The 16,741-nt window shown below is 38.4% G+C and overlaps 1 protein-coding gene across 2 annotated transcripts in view; it reads left to right on the forward strand.

The window, feature by feature from the left end:
• The window catches only part of MACROD2 (mono-ADP ribosylhydrolase 2), a 2,030,631-nt gene that overhangs the window by 1,926,686 nt on the left and 87,204 nt on the right, over window positions 1-16,741 (forward strand). For both annotated transcript variants that reach the window (XM_032248219.1, XM_032248220.1), the window contains exon 13: window positions 662-730. In XM_032248219.1, coding sequence (XP_032104110.1) covers window positions 662-730 — 69 coding nt within the window. The remainder of the gene's footprint in view (window positions 1-661; window positions 731-16,741) is intronic.

The raw sequence follows: 16,741 nt of genomic DNA on the forward strand, positions 1-16,741 counted from the left end.
GCTAGAGTCACCGGGGGCTGAGGACACTGAGGAAAGAGGTCTACTCTAATGCGGTTAATTGGTGCTGTGAGGGGAACAGAGAGTTCCACGTCCTTACTCCCCATTCTCCCATTCTGTTCTCGGGTGACATGAAAGCTCTTCATGGCTGCTGGTGCCCTGTGTCTAATGCTCCCCTTCTTTCCGGCCTCTGCACTGACAGCCATCAGAGCTGCTCCCTGCAGTTTGACAGCCTGGCATAATGGAGCAGAAGTGCTGTGCTAAGAAAAAACAAACTTTAGAAACACACACATAAAAGCACTTTGTAGGAACTTGCAAGGATATACGTTCTTTCACAATCTGTTACCAAGAAAAATATATACCATCCTTTGAGGGATGAGGAAAAAACAAAATGCCAGAGGATGCGACTAGAAACAAATAGCATTCTTCACCAAAAAATAGATTGCAGCCCATTGGTCTCTGATTTAACTGAAGGTTTCTGTGTCACTAATTATAAAAGAGAGTCCCAAACCACTAGCCCCTTTAAAGAGCATCCTGTGTATTCAAGCATGCATCAGGCTCAGGCTTTCTTTGGTGGAGAGTGGAGGGAGGTGCGGGGTGGGAAAGCCACAGCTTGACTTCTGGAAGGATGAACTCTGAAGCTGTTTCTTTTTCTGTTTTATAGATGGTGTCAACACTGTCACTGTGCCTGGTCCCGCTTCAGAAGAGGCAGTTGAAGGCTGTAAAGATGAAGGTATGAGACCACTAACTACATCTAAAAATTGCAGACTCTTAAAAGAGACTATCTGGGCTTTGTTTATACGGAAAATTGAAGCAGCAAGTCAAATATAACTAGGTTTTCTTAAGTGTCTCTGTTTCCAATACAATCGAATATCCCATCTACTCTCTTTTATTATATATCTTGCCTCTTTAGAACACATACATATATATATATACATATGTATATAAATATACATGTATATATATGTGTATATATATATGTATATATAGATGTATATATATATGTGTGTATATATATATATAATATTTACATTTGTTCCTTTAGAAAATAACTGTTTATGAAATGAGAGAATGACCAGAGAAATTGTTTAGAGATGTTTATTTGAAACACCAGAATTAGTCCTGCTATTTGCAGCCACTCATCAGGAAAAGGTTTGAAAGAGTGGCATTTGAAGACCTCCAACCAGGGAAGACCATGTTTCAAAAAAGAAAGAAATATTTGAAAGGCATCCTTATAAATGAATCTTTGGCAAGAACATAATTCTCCATTCTGTCGACAGTTACTCTGAGAAAATGTTGCTGACCCACGTAGTATTTCCAGAAAAAGAAAAAAAGTAAATCTCAGTTTTCTAGGAGACAATTTGAGGAAGGAAGAAGTAGTGGAGATATTGATGTGGGGATGCTAGAATTAGAAATATATATATCTAAAGGAAAACAAAATAGTCCTCCCTTTTCTGGCTCTCTTGGTTCATTGGCAAGTCCCCAGATGAAAAGGTAATATAGGCATGCCTTGTTTTCTTGCACTTCGCTTTACTGTGCTTTGAAAATATTGCATTTTTTACAAATTGAAGTTTTGTGGGAACCCTGCATCAAGCAAGTCTGTCGGGATCATTTTTCCAATGACGTGTTCATTTCATGCCTCTGTGTCACACTTTGATAATTCTCACAATATTTCAAACCTTTTTACTATTATTCTATCTGTAATGGTGATCTGTGATCAGTTATCTTTGATGTTACTATTATAATTGTTTGGGGGTGTTATGTACTGTGCCCATATAAGGTAGTGAACTTACTTGGTAAATGTGGTTCTGACTACTTCAATGACCCACCATTACCATGTCTGTCTCCCTTTTCTTGGGCCTCCCTATCCCCTAAAACACAATATTGAAATTAGGCCAACTAATGGACCTACAATGGCCTCTAAGTGTTCAAGTGATAGGAAGAGTTGCATACTAAATCACACTTTAAATCAAAAGCTAGCTATGATCACACTTAGTGAGGAAAGTGTGTTGAAAGCTGAGATAGGCTGAAATCTAGGCCTCTTGTACTGAGTTGTGAATGCAACAGAAAAGTTCTTGAAGGCAATTAAAAGTGCTGCTCCAGTGGACACATGAATGACAAGAAAGCAAAACAGCCTTACTGCCAATGTGGAGAAAGTTTTAATGGTCTGGACAGATGATCAAACCAGTCATAACATTCCCTAAGCCACAGCCTAGTCCAGAGCAAGGTACCAGCCCTCTTCAATTCTACTAATGCTGAGAGAAGTGGGAAAGCTGCAAAAGGAAAGTTGTACATTAGCAGAGGCTGATTCACGAGGTTTAAGGAAACAAGCTGTTTCCATTACATTAATGTGCAAGGTGAAGCGGCAAGTACTGATGGAGAAGCTGCAGCAAGTTATCCAGAAGATCTAGCTAAGATCACTGATGAAGGTAGCTACACTAAACAACAGATTTTCCATGTAGACAAAACAGCCTTCTCTCGGAAGATGAGGCCATTTTGCACTTTCATAGCTAGAAGGGAGAAGTCAATGCCTGGCTTCAAAGGACAAGCTGGCTATCTTGTTAGGGGCTAACACAGCAGGCGACTTTAAGTTGAAGACAACACTCACTCACTATTCCAAGAATCCTAGTGCTCTTAAGAATTAGGTGAAGTCGGCCGGGCGCGGTGGCTCAAGCCTGTAATCCCAGCACTTTGGGAGGCCGAGGCGGGTGGATCACGAGGTCAAGAGATCGAGGCCATCCTGGTCAACATGGTGAAACCCCGTCTCTACTAAAAATACAAAAAACATTAGCTGGGCATGGTGGCGCATGCCTGTAATCCCAGCTACTCAGGAGGTTGAGGCAGGAGAATTGCCCGAACCCAGGAGGCGGAGGTTGCGGTGAGCCGAGATCGCGCCATTGCACTCCAGCCTGGGTAACAAGAGTGAAACTCTGTCTCAAAAAAAAAAAAAAAAGAATTAGGTGAAGTCTACCCAACCTGTGCTATGTCAATGGCACAACAAAGCCTGTATTATAGCACACCTGTTACTGAATAGCATTGTTACTGAATATTTTAAGCCCACTGTTGAGACCTACTGCTCAGAAAAAAAAATGATTCTTTTGAAAATATTACTGCTTATTGGCCATGTACCTGGTCTTACAAGTGTTCTGACGGAGATGTACAAGGAACTTAATGTTGTTTTCATGCCTGCTAACACATCTGTTCTGCAGCCAATGGATCAGGGGGTAATTTTGACTTTCGAGTCTTCCTATTTAGAGATATATTTTCTAAGACTATATCTGCCAAATATAATGATGCCATCCTCTGATGAATCTGGGCAAAATAAACTGAAAATCTGGAAAGGATTTACTCTTCTAGATGACATTAAGAATATTCATGATACATGAGAGGAGGTCAAATTTCAACATTAGCAAGGGTTTGAAAGAAGGTGATTCCAACCCTTGTGGATGGCTTTGAGAGGTTTAAGACTTCAGTGGAGGAAGTAACTAAAGATGTGGTAGAAATGTCAAAAGAACTAGAAGTGGAGACTGAAGATGTGACTGAACTGCAAACTCATGAAAAACTTGCACAAACGAGAAGTTGTAACTTATTTATTAAAAAAAAAAAAAAAGAAAGAAAGTGGTTTCTTGAAATGAAATCTGCCCCTGGTGAAGATACCAGAGTTTGAGAGTATCGAGTTAAATTATTTTTTTTTTGAGATGGAGTTTCGCTCTTTTGCCCAGGCGGGAGTGCAATGGTGCAATCACAGCTCACTGCAACCTCTGCCTCCCAGGTACAAGCGATTCTGCTGTCTCAACCTCCCAAGTAGCTTGGATTACAGGCATGTGCCATCATGCCTGGATTTTATATATATATTTAGTAGAGACAGGGTTTCACCATCTTAGGCTGGTCACGAATTCTTAACCTCAGGTGATCCACCTGCCTCAGTCTCCCAAAGTGCTGGGATTACAGGTGTGTACCGCCACACCTGGCCTTACTGAGTTTGGTTTTAAGATAATTTCTGCTGTGGGTAAAATGCCGTCAAACAGCATTGCATGCCACAGAGAAATCTTTTGTGAAAGGAAGAAACAATTATTGTGGCAAACATCATCATTGTCTTATTTTAAGAAATTACCATAGCTACCTCAACCTTGAGCAACCGAGTGGTGGCCACCAACATTTGAGTGGCCAATAGTGGCCTTCAACATTGAAGTAAGACCCACTGCCAGGTAAAAGATTTCAAGTTGCTGAAGGCTCAGAGGATGATTAGCATATTTTAGTGATAAAGTATTTTTCAAGGAAAGTACATTAACTGTTTTTTAAGACATAGTGTATCTAAAACTGTAACTGATATTAAATACTGATGTAGAATCTGATAGGAAACCCTAGGTCATCTCAGAGACAAATAAATCTGATAAAGTGTGATCAGAGTGAAAACACAGAAAGTGGTGTTCATCTTAAGCAAAAGTTTTGGACATTCCAATCATGTAGTTTGTGATAAAAACTGTAGAGTGTCATGAAGTTGAGTGGCAGAGTTTAAAAAACACGAAAGAGGGATAATTTAATTTGAATGTGGCCATGTTTCAGGCTGAGATTTTTCCTGTTGAGTTGTTTAGTTTGGAGATATCACACCTTCACAGAAGCACACTGTTTGTAATGTTTCTTGATGATTTTAGGATCTTACACCATTAATTGCTGATGCCAGGATTTGCTTTTTGGAATAATTTTAGGATTTTTTTTTTAACGTAAAACTTTTAATGATGGTAACTCCATCAAGGGATGCTGTCATGTATCGCAAATACAGTTCCTATGTAAGACTAAACGTGAAGTTTTATGAGTATTACTAAGTCATTAATATCCATTAACCTATTTACTTAGGGAAAATAGAAATATTTTGAAATTCACACTAGTATGCAATCTTCTTTTAATTAAAAACAGAATGCTTAGTGTATGATTTTTGCCTTTTACTTCTGAAATAACATGTACAGAAAGCCACTGTTTTTAATCGATTATCAGTTCAAAGCTTAGACCAGCTCAGAACAAGTGTCTAATGCTTATGGAACTACCATCTTGACTGATAGATACATAACTTGGAATAAAAAAAAAAGTCCACTGGAATCCTTTAAGACTGAGGTCAAGATAAGGTTAAAAGGCAGTCATATGTGTTGAGGATTCATTTCAAACATTCTCCATTATTAGCTTTCATGCAGAAATATCTCTTCTCAGTGACATCTGGGCTATTTTAGAGAGCTGCAGTTATAAGATTGCTTATAGAAATGCTCATTACACTCTCCAGTTTAAGTGGCAGAACATTTTTGCTGATCAGATGTCCTGAAGAAGCCCTTGCTCTCTTGAGTTTTTCAGACTTTGATCCTAGCCAAGCATCTCCTTTGGCTTGAGAATCACTGATCTTATGGACAGTCTTTGTTTCTCTTTCTAATATAACTCCTGAGGATTTCGAGATTCATTCAATTATTTCCAGCTTTGCTTGTCAGTGGGCTGGCTTTACATTTGTTATAAGCTTGGTTTCCACAGGAAACTAGCCTCTTCTAGAATGCAAGCATTGAAAACAAACAAACAAAAAATAAGATGGCCAACATGACTTTGGAGACAAGATTTTTTAAAAATTAGAATAGTCATGTGAAAGTTGAAAAATTTCAAAAGGAAGTATTGTAACCCAGGTGTCTTCTATGCCAGCAATTTTGTTTTAATGTTCTAGACATAGTTTCCACTGGGAACCAAAAACCCATGCTTGCTGCCCACTTACCCCATACACTTGCTAACTGTGCCAGCTGCCAACAGAAGGAGATGCAACTGACTGGCTCATGGATCAAAAGCTAGATTGTGAGCTACACACTGATGGCACCTGTTCCCAATGAGTCATTACAGCCATAGGGTGGGCAGGAGTTGAGCTGGGAGCATGAGATATTAGCAGGAAGAATGCTGATGAATAATTCATCTGGAGCGCATGCCAAGGATTTGGCAACCAGGATTGAATTGAAATTAACTCCAAGGTAAAGCTGGCTGGGGAAAAGATCTGTGGGTTGGTAGGCGTTCTGAGGTTATTTGTGAAATAGGATGTGTACTTATATGTTGAGGACTTCTTCCTCTACTGGTTAAAAATACTCTGTTGATTTACTGGTGGTTTGGACTTTAAATCCTTAAAAACAAATTTAGGAATACAAGTGTGGAGGCTTTTTAAGTTAACAAATACACAAGCAATCGTCTTAAAGGGACATATAAACACAGAAGTAAAATTCATAGGAATATCAAGATGAAACTTCTGCAAAGTTATTATTATTACTGTTTAAAATAGAGTCAACCTTCCTAAGACAAAGAAGATGCTCTGTTCTAGTTTTTTCAACACTGTAATAGCTCATTTTGACCCATAGCCAAGGCCAAGGCAGCTTTCTGGGGGAAAAGAAAGTGCTGTTTAAACTCATCTTGATTCACCTGTCTTATTATTTAATCAGTACCTAATTTAAATGTGAAGTTTGTCTAGACCAAATCATATGCTCATTAATATTAAAAGTAAAATCAAGTAATACTCAGATACATACCCAAGCTTGTATTCCTTTGGAACACTGTGTAAGTCATATAGTTGCTGTCTGGTATTTATGAAATGAGTTGTTACCTGGCAAAGGATTTCTTTTTTTTTTTTTTCTTTTTTTCTTTTCTTGAGACAGAGTCTCGCTCCTTGGCCAGGCGCCAGGCTGGAGTGCAGTGGTGGGATCTCGTCTCACTGCAGCCTCTACCTCCCGGGTTCAAGCAATTCTCCTGCCTCAGCCTCCTGAGGAGCTGGGATTACAGGTGCATGCCACCACACCCAGCTAATTTTTGTATTTTCAGTAGAGATGGGGTTTCACCATGTTGTCCAGGATAGTCTCAATCTCTTGACCTCGTGATCCGCCCGCCTCAGCCTCCCAAAGTGCTGGGATTACAGGCGTGAGCCACCGAGCCCGGCAGGAAAGAATTTCTTAACCCTTAATCTAGTTTCAGACCTCTTAAAGTCAAAATTACTGTAGGAAAAAGGGAAAGCTAGAGCCGAGACTAAGCCTTGCCAAAGTAAACAAAAGAGAAAGATTACGTACGAGGAAGAGGATTCAGGCGTGTGCAAGAGATGTGGGCACAAATTATTCCAACCACTGAAGTCTATAAGCCCGGCCAGTGGTGTGGACTCGAAATTACTCTGAAAAATGGCATTGTTTCTGTTCTTTGCCTAAGCTATTCAAAAGAAACAAAACCAAGGCCACCAGTGAAATTCCTCTCAAGACTCTCCAGGCTAATTTTTCCTTTCCTAGTCCCATTCTTGGTGTTCGCCATCCCCCACCAAGTGCCCTCACCCCCTCACTCATCAGAGCGAGGACAAGGCTGTCCTCTGCCCTGGATCCTCATTGATAGAGTGTCTGAATACGTTTGAGCACACCTGAGTTCTTGGATATTAGGAGCCTCAAGTGCAAAATGAAAGTGGCTGTCCTCTGCTAGTATACTGAAGGGGAAAGAACTAAGGTACACTGAGTGTCTCCTGTACACAGTGCTTTACATTTATGACAATGTAGTCTTCATTCTCAAAAGGGTAACTGACACTCAGAGAAGGAGAGACGAAAAGGGTGTGTGTGTAGCAAGTGGGGACAGGAGAATGATTTTATTACTATTAACTGTCTTAGCTAATACCTACATGAGCTTATGCAATCCCTTTAAAAGGTAGAATTTATTCTATTTTTAATATAAAAATTATTTTTGCTTATAAAAATATATCTTTATTATAAAATATTTCTTTTTTTTTTTTTTTTTTTTTTTTTTGAGACGGAGTTTTGCTCTTGTTACCCAGGCTGGCGTGCAATGGCGCGATCTCGGCTCACCGCAACCTCCGCCTCCTGGGTTCAGGCAATTCTCCTGCCTCAGCCTCCTGAGTAGCTGGGATTACAGGCACGTGCCACCATGCCCAGCTAATTTTTTGCAGTTTTAGTAGAGACGGGGTTTCACCATGTTGACCAGGATGGTCTCGATCTCTTGACCTCGTGATCCACCCGCCTCAGCCTCCCAAAGTGCTGGGATTACAGGCTTGAGCCACCGTGCCCGGCCATTATAAAATATTTCTAATGCAAAAATATAAAAGGTGAAAGCGTATAGTAATTTCTCCTTTAAAGATTAAATTGTAGGAAAATAAAAGTCTTAATTCTATTCCTTCATTTAACGGTAATACTGTGAATATTTACTCATGTCTTTAAAAGTTTCTCAAAGGCATGAATTTTACTGGTGTCATAACATTTCATCATCTGGTTGTCTTACAATCTGCGTAGCCAGTGCCCTAATATTAGATAACTTGGTTATTTACAGTTTCCTTCCTATGCTAAATAATAGAGAAATGCAGTACCTATATTCTAGATAAATCTTTGTGCATATCTATGATCAGTTCCTCAGGACAAACTCCTGGTTTTTATTGATTTATACGGAAAAAGGTTAAAACATTTTAATTACTTACCTATATTTTCTGATTTTAAAAGTAATGGATATTTATTACACAAAACGCAAAAGAAGAAATGAAAAATGTCACTCATAACCCCAGGGCCCAGAAATAGGCATGTGTAATATGCTGATGTATAAACCCTCAGCGTTTTTCCAGGCAGCCTCATACATATATGGAGGGTTGTTTTTTTTGGGGTATTCTGCAATGCATACAAGTTTGAACCTGCCTTTCAAATATAACAATGCAGTGTAAAATTCTTTCCTCATCTTTTGGTAGTTGACCATCATTTAATTGTGTATTCCACTAAATAAATGTTTATATTCTTAATCCAGTCTCAATTTTGAATTGTTTCTGTGGTTTCAGTTTTAAATTCCATACTGACCAGAAACATCCTTTTACCTTGTAAAATGATCATGATCATTTCTGTAAGAAAATTCTAATAAATGTGAATACATACAAATTTTTGTGTTTTCTACAATGAAAAGAGCTTTTTTTTTCTTTTTCTGATTGTTTAATATGTTTTTATAGAAAATTCAAATAATGGAAGACAGTAAAAAATATTATATGTAATCACACCATCCAGAGAAAACTACCATCCGTCATGCACCTCTTTCTGAATATATGAACATACACAGTTTTACGTAAAATGTGTGATTTTAATGCAATTTTTCTCTTTTTGTTGCTTGTGTACTCCTCACCATTCAATCACTCAGAGAGTCAAATACACTCAGTAAGAGTCTAATCTCTTCTTCCAACTACCTGGGCCCAGATTCCAACTCTACCCTGACCAAGCTGTGTAATCTTTGGCAAATTATTTATTCTCTCTACACCTCAACTTCAGTTTCCTCATACATAAAATAAGAACAACAATAGCACCTAGCTCAAAAATATTAAACATTAAAATGATTAATCCATTTAAAACATTTTCAAGTTGTGCATAGTACACAGTAGGAGACTCAAATGTTTTAGCCATTATTAAATTATATGTATATATATGTTTAATTTACAAATATTGTATTATATTTCACATACTTGGCTAAATCTTGCTCTGTTACAGGCAGCCAAACTTGGTAGAAATCTCTGACAGTCATTCTGCAATGATCTAATTAATCAATTTTAAAGTTCACATGATATTCCATAGTTTGGCTGTACCGTAATTTATCCAGCCATTCTCCTACAATAAGCAAGCACTTTCTTTCTACTCTATTGCCACAAAGATGTCTACGTGGCAATAGGCATCTTTGCGCATATATCTTTATATGCTGATGCTTTTATTTGTATGGAAAGATTCCAGGAATGTGAATTCTGCTTTCAGGAGTGTGTGTTTTTAATAGACGTTGCCAAATTGCTTTCCCGACAGGCTATAGCAATTCATATTTCTATCAGCAACTGTTATTTTTGTTCTTTCTGATTTTCTGACAGTTCAATGGGTGTCAAGTAATATCTCATTATTACTTTTAATAAGTCAGTGTTATTGTCACAGTTTTGCAGATAACTGAGGCTCAGAAAGTTTGAACAGCTGGATCAGTTTCCCCAAAGCTAGAACCAGAATTGACAAGCCACATCTGTCTGAACCCAAACCTCATGCATTTTCTGTCCACCATGCTGCCTCCCATATCATGAATTTCAAGCAAAGGACTTTCTTTGCCTGAGTGGTTAGGATGCAGGTATGTCCAGAGAAGGCAGAGGGTGGCATGGGAACCCTGGGACCTGTGCAAGGTGAGAAGGGATTGGAACCATGGCAACAGGGAGGGAAGTTTGGAGCTGGCTGCTTGGTCCACATCATGACCTTGACCCTAACCTGGGGACTACAATGAAATGAGTACACAGAAACCTCCAATCATACACAGAAATATCCACTAGATATAAAACCCAAATCACTTTATATGAGATTCCTGGTCCTTTTGTGCTTCTTTAGACCCTGCCTGTGCCTTACTCTATAGCCCGACTCAGTTATGTGTCCTTTCCCAAATGCCACTGACCTAAAGCATTCTGCCCTCACTCTGTCACATCCATTTTGTTCTTTGTTCTGTACATGAAATCCTAACCATTTTTTAAAGTCACTTTCAATGTCTTTCTTATCCTAACTAGAGCCTTTACTCCATCCTTCCCTTCCTCTCCTCCATCTTCTTCCGTCACAAATTATCTGAGCAAATATTACAGTGACAGAAATTATAATAGATAATGCAGGTGATGGGGATGATGCATGCATATTTTCACCTTTGCTGATTTCTGCCCTCTTCATTACAATTCACCCCATAGAGTAATAAACTCCTGCTTCTCATAAATTTGTTTGTAAACCTTAAACATTATCATGTACTTTGTATCAATATTAGTTATATACATAGGTAACTCACTAGAATGTAGATCTCTTAAGAGCAGGAACAAAATCTCATTCATTTTCATGTCCTCCACAAAGCTCAACACAGTGGCTTTCGCATAGTAGGTCCTCATATTTGTTTAATCAAAAGGAATAAAATGGTATGTACATAACAGTTTGTCTGATGCTGTTGATGATTTAACAGTTTCTTGGAGAACTTAATCAAGAGCCATGCATAAAATTAGAGACTTCACATGACCCCAGAAAGTGTGAATGAGAAATGATCTGAAATTTTTCTCACAAGAATTAACTAGAGAATTGGGCCACTTTTAATTCTAATATTATTGCCACTTTGCCAAATTTATTTTTTACTAGGACGAAGGCTCCTAATAAAAGAAACTCCCCCTTCAGGAATCTTTTTTCATAAATAAATTTTCCCAAAAATGTCACACTGCAGAAATATAAAAGGTAAATTCAAGCCGGAGACTTTTCCTATGTGTTCACTTTCAGACTTGGATACTCTTCCTCTAATAGAGTAAAATAAACTTCTTTTAGAGAAGTAGATATTTAACTACTATTTAATGTAGTTTAAAATATTCCTAAGTGGCATTTGGAAGGCAAGTGGTAGTTGCCTTCCAAATACACTTTGATATGCATGTATTATTTTCCTTACTAATTAAGTATGGCTATAATAATATATTTGTAACAGTCAATTCAGTTATATGATCTCTTGGGACATATTTCTAAAGATCAGTGAGTGAGATTTGAAGACAGAATCATCCTAGACTAGGACATGGAGATTATTTGAATGGGTTTACAACCCCTTTGTCCCACATACTATTTTGAATGTCAATTTATGTCCAAATAGGTCCAAATTTATATGAGCATCCTTGTGATCATTTTCAAATTTAGTGGCCTTGTTTTCAAATTCCTTGGGCCAAGCCATGAAGCCTTTATGAGTCTCCATTGATTTCAAATTCACATCACCGCTGCTGTGTGGCCTTGGGTAGTATTTTTAGCTTGTGCCTCAGTTTTCTCATGTGTGAAAAAGGGAACCATAATAGTATTTTTATCATGGGGTTGCAAAAACTGAAAGAGTTAATATATTTAAAGTGCTTACAATAGCTTCTCAAACAGTAAACTTTCAACAAGCCATCAGCATTTTCATTTTTTACAATTATTCTTATTAAATTTATTTGCTGTCTTTAAAATCCTAACTACTCAAGGTGGGACAGTCATATGTCATTGAATCATCATCAAATCAAGAAATATTTTGATATGCTAATGCAGGTTAGAGAGGTTCAATAACTGGTAACATTCAAAATATTTAACAACAGATGTTGTCCCGCCCCTGACCATCAAGGTGAGCCTTCTCCAATACACCATAGGGTGTGTACCAGTTTAACACTGAAAAGCAACCAGAATAAACTATGCGGGCAAGCAGAAACACCTGAGAAATCTCTTCCTAGCTTCCATTTACCAATAGAGATTTGGTAACTGGGTATCTTCGCTTGAATATCAGACATTCCTTTGGTGCCTTCCTTAGATTTTTCTGCTTTCTTTGTGTTTTATTCTCTTATAGATAAGACCTAGAATGGAAGGTCCCCAGTCCATATTTTGGAATACTTTTGTGGGCATCACCTAATAAAAGTAATCCTATATCTTCAAAACCAGCACAATTTTTAGAGTGATTGACAGGGAGCTACTAACAATTGTACCAGAATTGACCTGATTCATTAGAACTATAGAAACCCAAGATGTATACTTACTCAACCAAAAGTGCATGAAGTCTTTTCTGTCTACAAATTAAAATAATAATATCTCTCACTCATATTTAAAAATGTTTGAGTCCCAATGTGTACAATTTTTAGAGTATATATTTTTCTGACCCTGTCACTTCTTTTTAACTAGCATAAAACATAATATTCGGAGTAACTCTTTCGAGTATTTCCACAAAAGGTGGTGTGTTTAGCCCATCTGAGTAAACACAAAACATTTGCCAGTGAAGTGCAGCCTATTTTTCTATGAAATATCATTTAGGCTAGCTCAGGGATTCTCAAACTTTAACGTGCAGTGGACTCAAATACACATTAATATTCGAATTTAAAAATAAATACTGTACTTTAAGTGTTTTTATAAGTATTTCCAGAGTTAATTTTGAAGGTACGTATTATTGACACTACATAAGATAGGACTGTACTCAGAGCAGGTGGATTCTGACAGCAGCAAGACCCTAACAGCAGGATGAGGAAGAAAGGTGTGTTAACCCAACAGCAGTGGCCTCTGCCCAGGTGCCTCCACAAGGCCACAGAAAGCCCAACGATCCATGTGTCACCAGCTGATCATTGTAAATAAAGTGGACCTGCTTCCTTAACCCTGTCAAAAAGGACAAAAACAAAAACTAAATGAAGAGACGGCTCTACTGAAAAACAGAAATTATGACAATAGTTCACGTAGAATGGCACATCACTGTATTTTGACTGGGCAAAAACACTGGAGAAAGGTACTTCTTTTGAAGCGCATTCAGATCCATAAGCATGGGGCTCTTGCCCAAATATTCCCATGTTTAAAATTTTACAGCATCTTTGATGATGTTGATAAGTGTTCTTTGATAAATGAGTTACGCAGTCAAAACATTTTGGAAACTATGAAGTTAGGCAAAGTTAAGCAGTTTTTCTATAATGCAGAACTCAAAGCCTTCACCATGCTAACATGCATTGAAACGCCCAGAGAAGATGGAAGTATGGGGCATTTCCCACATTAATTGACTAAATGTGATTTTTAGAATTTTGTTTGCTTGCTTCCCCCTTTTTTGTTGATAGAACTTTTAAAAAATCTAACAAAACATAGTTTGGGAAACAAACTTACAGCCCTGTGGAACTGTAAGTCCATTGAATCTCTTTTCCTTCTTAGTCTTGAGTAAGTCTTTATCAGCAGCATGAAAACAGGCTGATACATAATGAGACAAATAATTCATCAACCTCGTCCTCAGGGTAGATGTTTAAAGCCTTGAGACCACTCCAAGTACCAGGCACTGGGTTTCCCTGAATCTTCCTTCATGATTTCAGGAAAATCAGCAACCATTTTTTTTTTTTTTTTTTGAGATGGAGTTTCGCTCTTGTTACCCAGGCTGGCGTGCAATGGCGTGATCTCGGCTCACCGCAACCTCCGCCTCCTGGGTTCAGGCAATTCTCCTGCCTCAGCCTCCTGAGTAGCTGGGATTACAGGCACGCGCCACCATGCCCAGCTAATGTTTTGTATTTTTAGTAGAAAGGGGGTTTCACCATGTTGACCAGGATGGTCTCGATCTCTTGACCTCATGATCCACCCGCCTCGGCCTCCCAAAGTGCTGGGATTACAGGCTTGAGCCACCGCGCCCGGCCAGCAACCATTTTTTAATCAGTCCCGTAGCCTTCTGCATCCTGCTTCTGGCTGCCTGCTTCCTGCAGCTTTCTTCCTGCCAGAATCCTGGTGTAGACTAGTCTAGACTTGGATATCCAACCACTTGATTTATCACCTAACACTGACATATACCAGCATCAGCAGGAGGAGAAGCAGGTCAACACCACCAAGCAACCAGCTCAAGTTCACCCTTCCACACATACATCTCCCTCTTCTCCACAGTATTGTCCGAAGTCAGAGTCCCTCCCAGATTCTTCCCCAGGGCTTCTCTCAAGGTGGAGCCAACAAAGAACATCGGACTCTGGGGAAACACATTGGTTGAACAGTTGCCCAGTCTCTTCCAGAGATGGATGACATTGTTAGTATTTCCCTACTTTTCTATAATTTTACCCAACCAAGACTTAGGTTGGGTAACATTCTTAAAGCCACGCAAGCTGAAGGCTAAATAATAGATTTGAGTCTACCGCCATACCACCCTGAATGCGCCTGATCTAGTCTGATCTTAAAATAATAGATTTGAGAAGAGACCTTTCAAAAACACTCCCCCTTTCTGTGGGTTTGTATTTTCCCTTATGGGTCTGCTCATGGTATACATACACAATGGGATACTATTCAGCCATAAAAAAGAAAGCCTGTCATTTGTGGCAACATGGATAGAACTGGAGGACATGATGTTAAGGGAAATAGGTCTGGAAAAGAAGGTTAAATACTGCATGTTTTCACTCATTGGCAGAAGCTAAAAAAGATTGATCTCATAGAAGTAAAAAGTGGAACAGGATACTGGAGGCTGGAAAGGGTACGGGGAGGTGGCAGGGATAGAAAGAGATTTGTTAAAGGACACAAAATTACATCTAGATAGGAGAAATAAGTTCTAGCATTCTAGAGCATTGTTAGGATGAATATAGTTAACAATAGTACACATTTTAGTTTCCAGTAGCCAAAAGGAGTATATTGACTATTCCCAACACAAAGAAATGATAAATGTCCCCGATGCTGGATATGCTAATTACCCCAATCTGATCACTCTACTTTATTGAAACATCACCATGTGCCCCATGAATATGAACAATTATTCTATGTCAATTTAGAAATGAAATAAATCTCTTTAATTTAAAAATTTAGCTCAAAAAGGAAACACGCATACACCTAAGTTAAGGTTTTATTGAATGTCAGCTAATCCAGCAAGAAAAAAATAAATGGTAAATACTTGATTTTGTAAAAATGTTTGTTTTCAAGGAAAATGGTATGTTTCGATTGTCTGCTATTTTTAAAGTCAGTGATGCCTGGAACTAAATGATAGTATGTTTTGATTTCTGCATGCTCTGTGTTTTATAGCAGACTCACTCTATAATTTTTGTTATGTTTTCATTATTTATATCCTTTCTCATTCCAAAATCATATTTGGAGTCATTCCCTCAAAACTGACACCTGTTATTAAGCACCATGTTCTTTATGTAAACTACTAAATGATAATATGTCACGATGGAGGTTCAGACAGAACCCCGATTCATGAATTTGCTCGCTGTGTTTTCTAGCGACAGATAACCAATTATATATTTTGTCTTGAAGCTCACACACTCGTGTTAAACAGATTGCTGGCTTTAATGAGTCCAAGATTTAAGTGTTTGTGTTTGAACCCTATATACATTAGCTAACCTTTATATAAGTCAAAGGTCACGGTCATATTAATATATTGCACTTGAAGATAATTTCATTCCATAAGTCAGGTAAAAAAATCTACCGCCATTACCAAACAAAGCAAAGTCAATAGATCACAGCACACTCCTTCTTGAATGCCCATAATACCCTCAGGTTTGCCTCCAAGTAAAATGCAAACAGCTCATGACAGCCGGGTAGGTGCGCCTTTCCATCGCAGACTTTCCCTGTCTCTCCAGCTCATCTCATCCCCCTCCCCCTCCTCTCACTGTGCTTTTGCCTCAACACAGCTTTCTCTGGTTGTCTTTTTGGTAAAGCCACCTCCACTAAACCTCCATCTAACCCCCATATGTGTTGCTTTAGAACACTCGCTGCTGTCTGTCTCTGTGCAAATCTTTTTCTGTTGTTTGCATACTTCCCTCCTATCCATCCCCCCCCACTATAATTTAAGTTTTGTGAGTGGAGAGACAGTATTTGTGTTGTCCATCATTTTATTCCTGTGATAATAACACAGTATGGCCTACAGAGGTGCCAATTAAAATTTATTGACATTTCTTATGGCCATCAACAGATATTTATTGGGTCTTAACTTTTTTAAGACATTATGCAATGTGAAAAAGAAAATATAGTTCTTGCCTTTCAAATAATTTATAATCTAGATGGAAATATGAGATATACAAGCATGTGCTACCTAGTTAATAGTGGCAACAATAATATTAGCAGCTCATATGTATCGAATCCTTATTATACAATGGTTTCTATTCTAAGATCTGCATGTTTTCATGCCTTCCACTTTCATCTATGATATAAATAAAATTACCATCCCACTTTACAGATGACGAAAGTAAAGCCCAGAGCAGTAACATAACTGGCCTGAGGCCACATAACTAGGATGCAAGGCAGCTAAGCAAGCCAGA

This window comes from Sapajus apella, unplaced genomic scaffold (genome assembly GCF_009761245.1).
Source record: "Sapajus apella isolate SASKATOON/1434 unplaced genomic scaffold, GSC_monkey_1.0 scaffold65, whole genome shotgun sequence".
Lineage (NCBI taxonomy): Eukaryota > Metazoa > Chordata > Mammalia > Primates > Cebidae > Sapajus > Sapajus apella.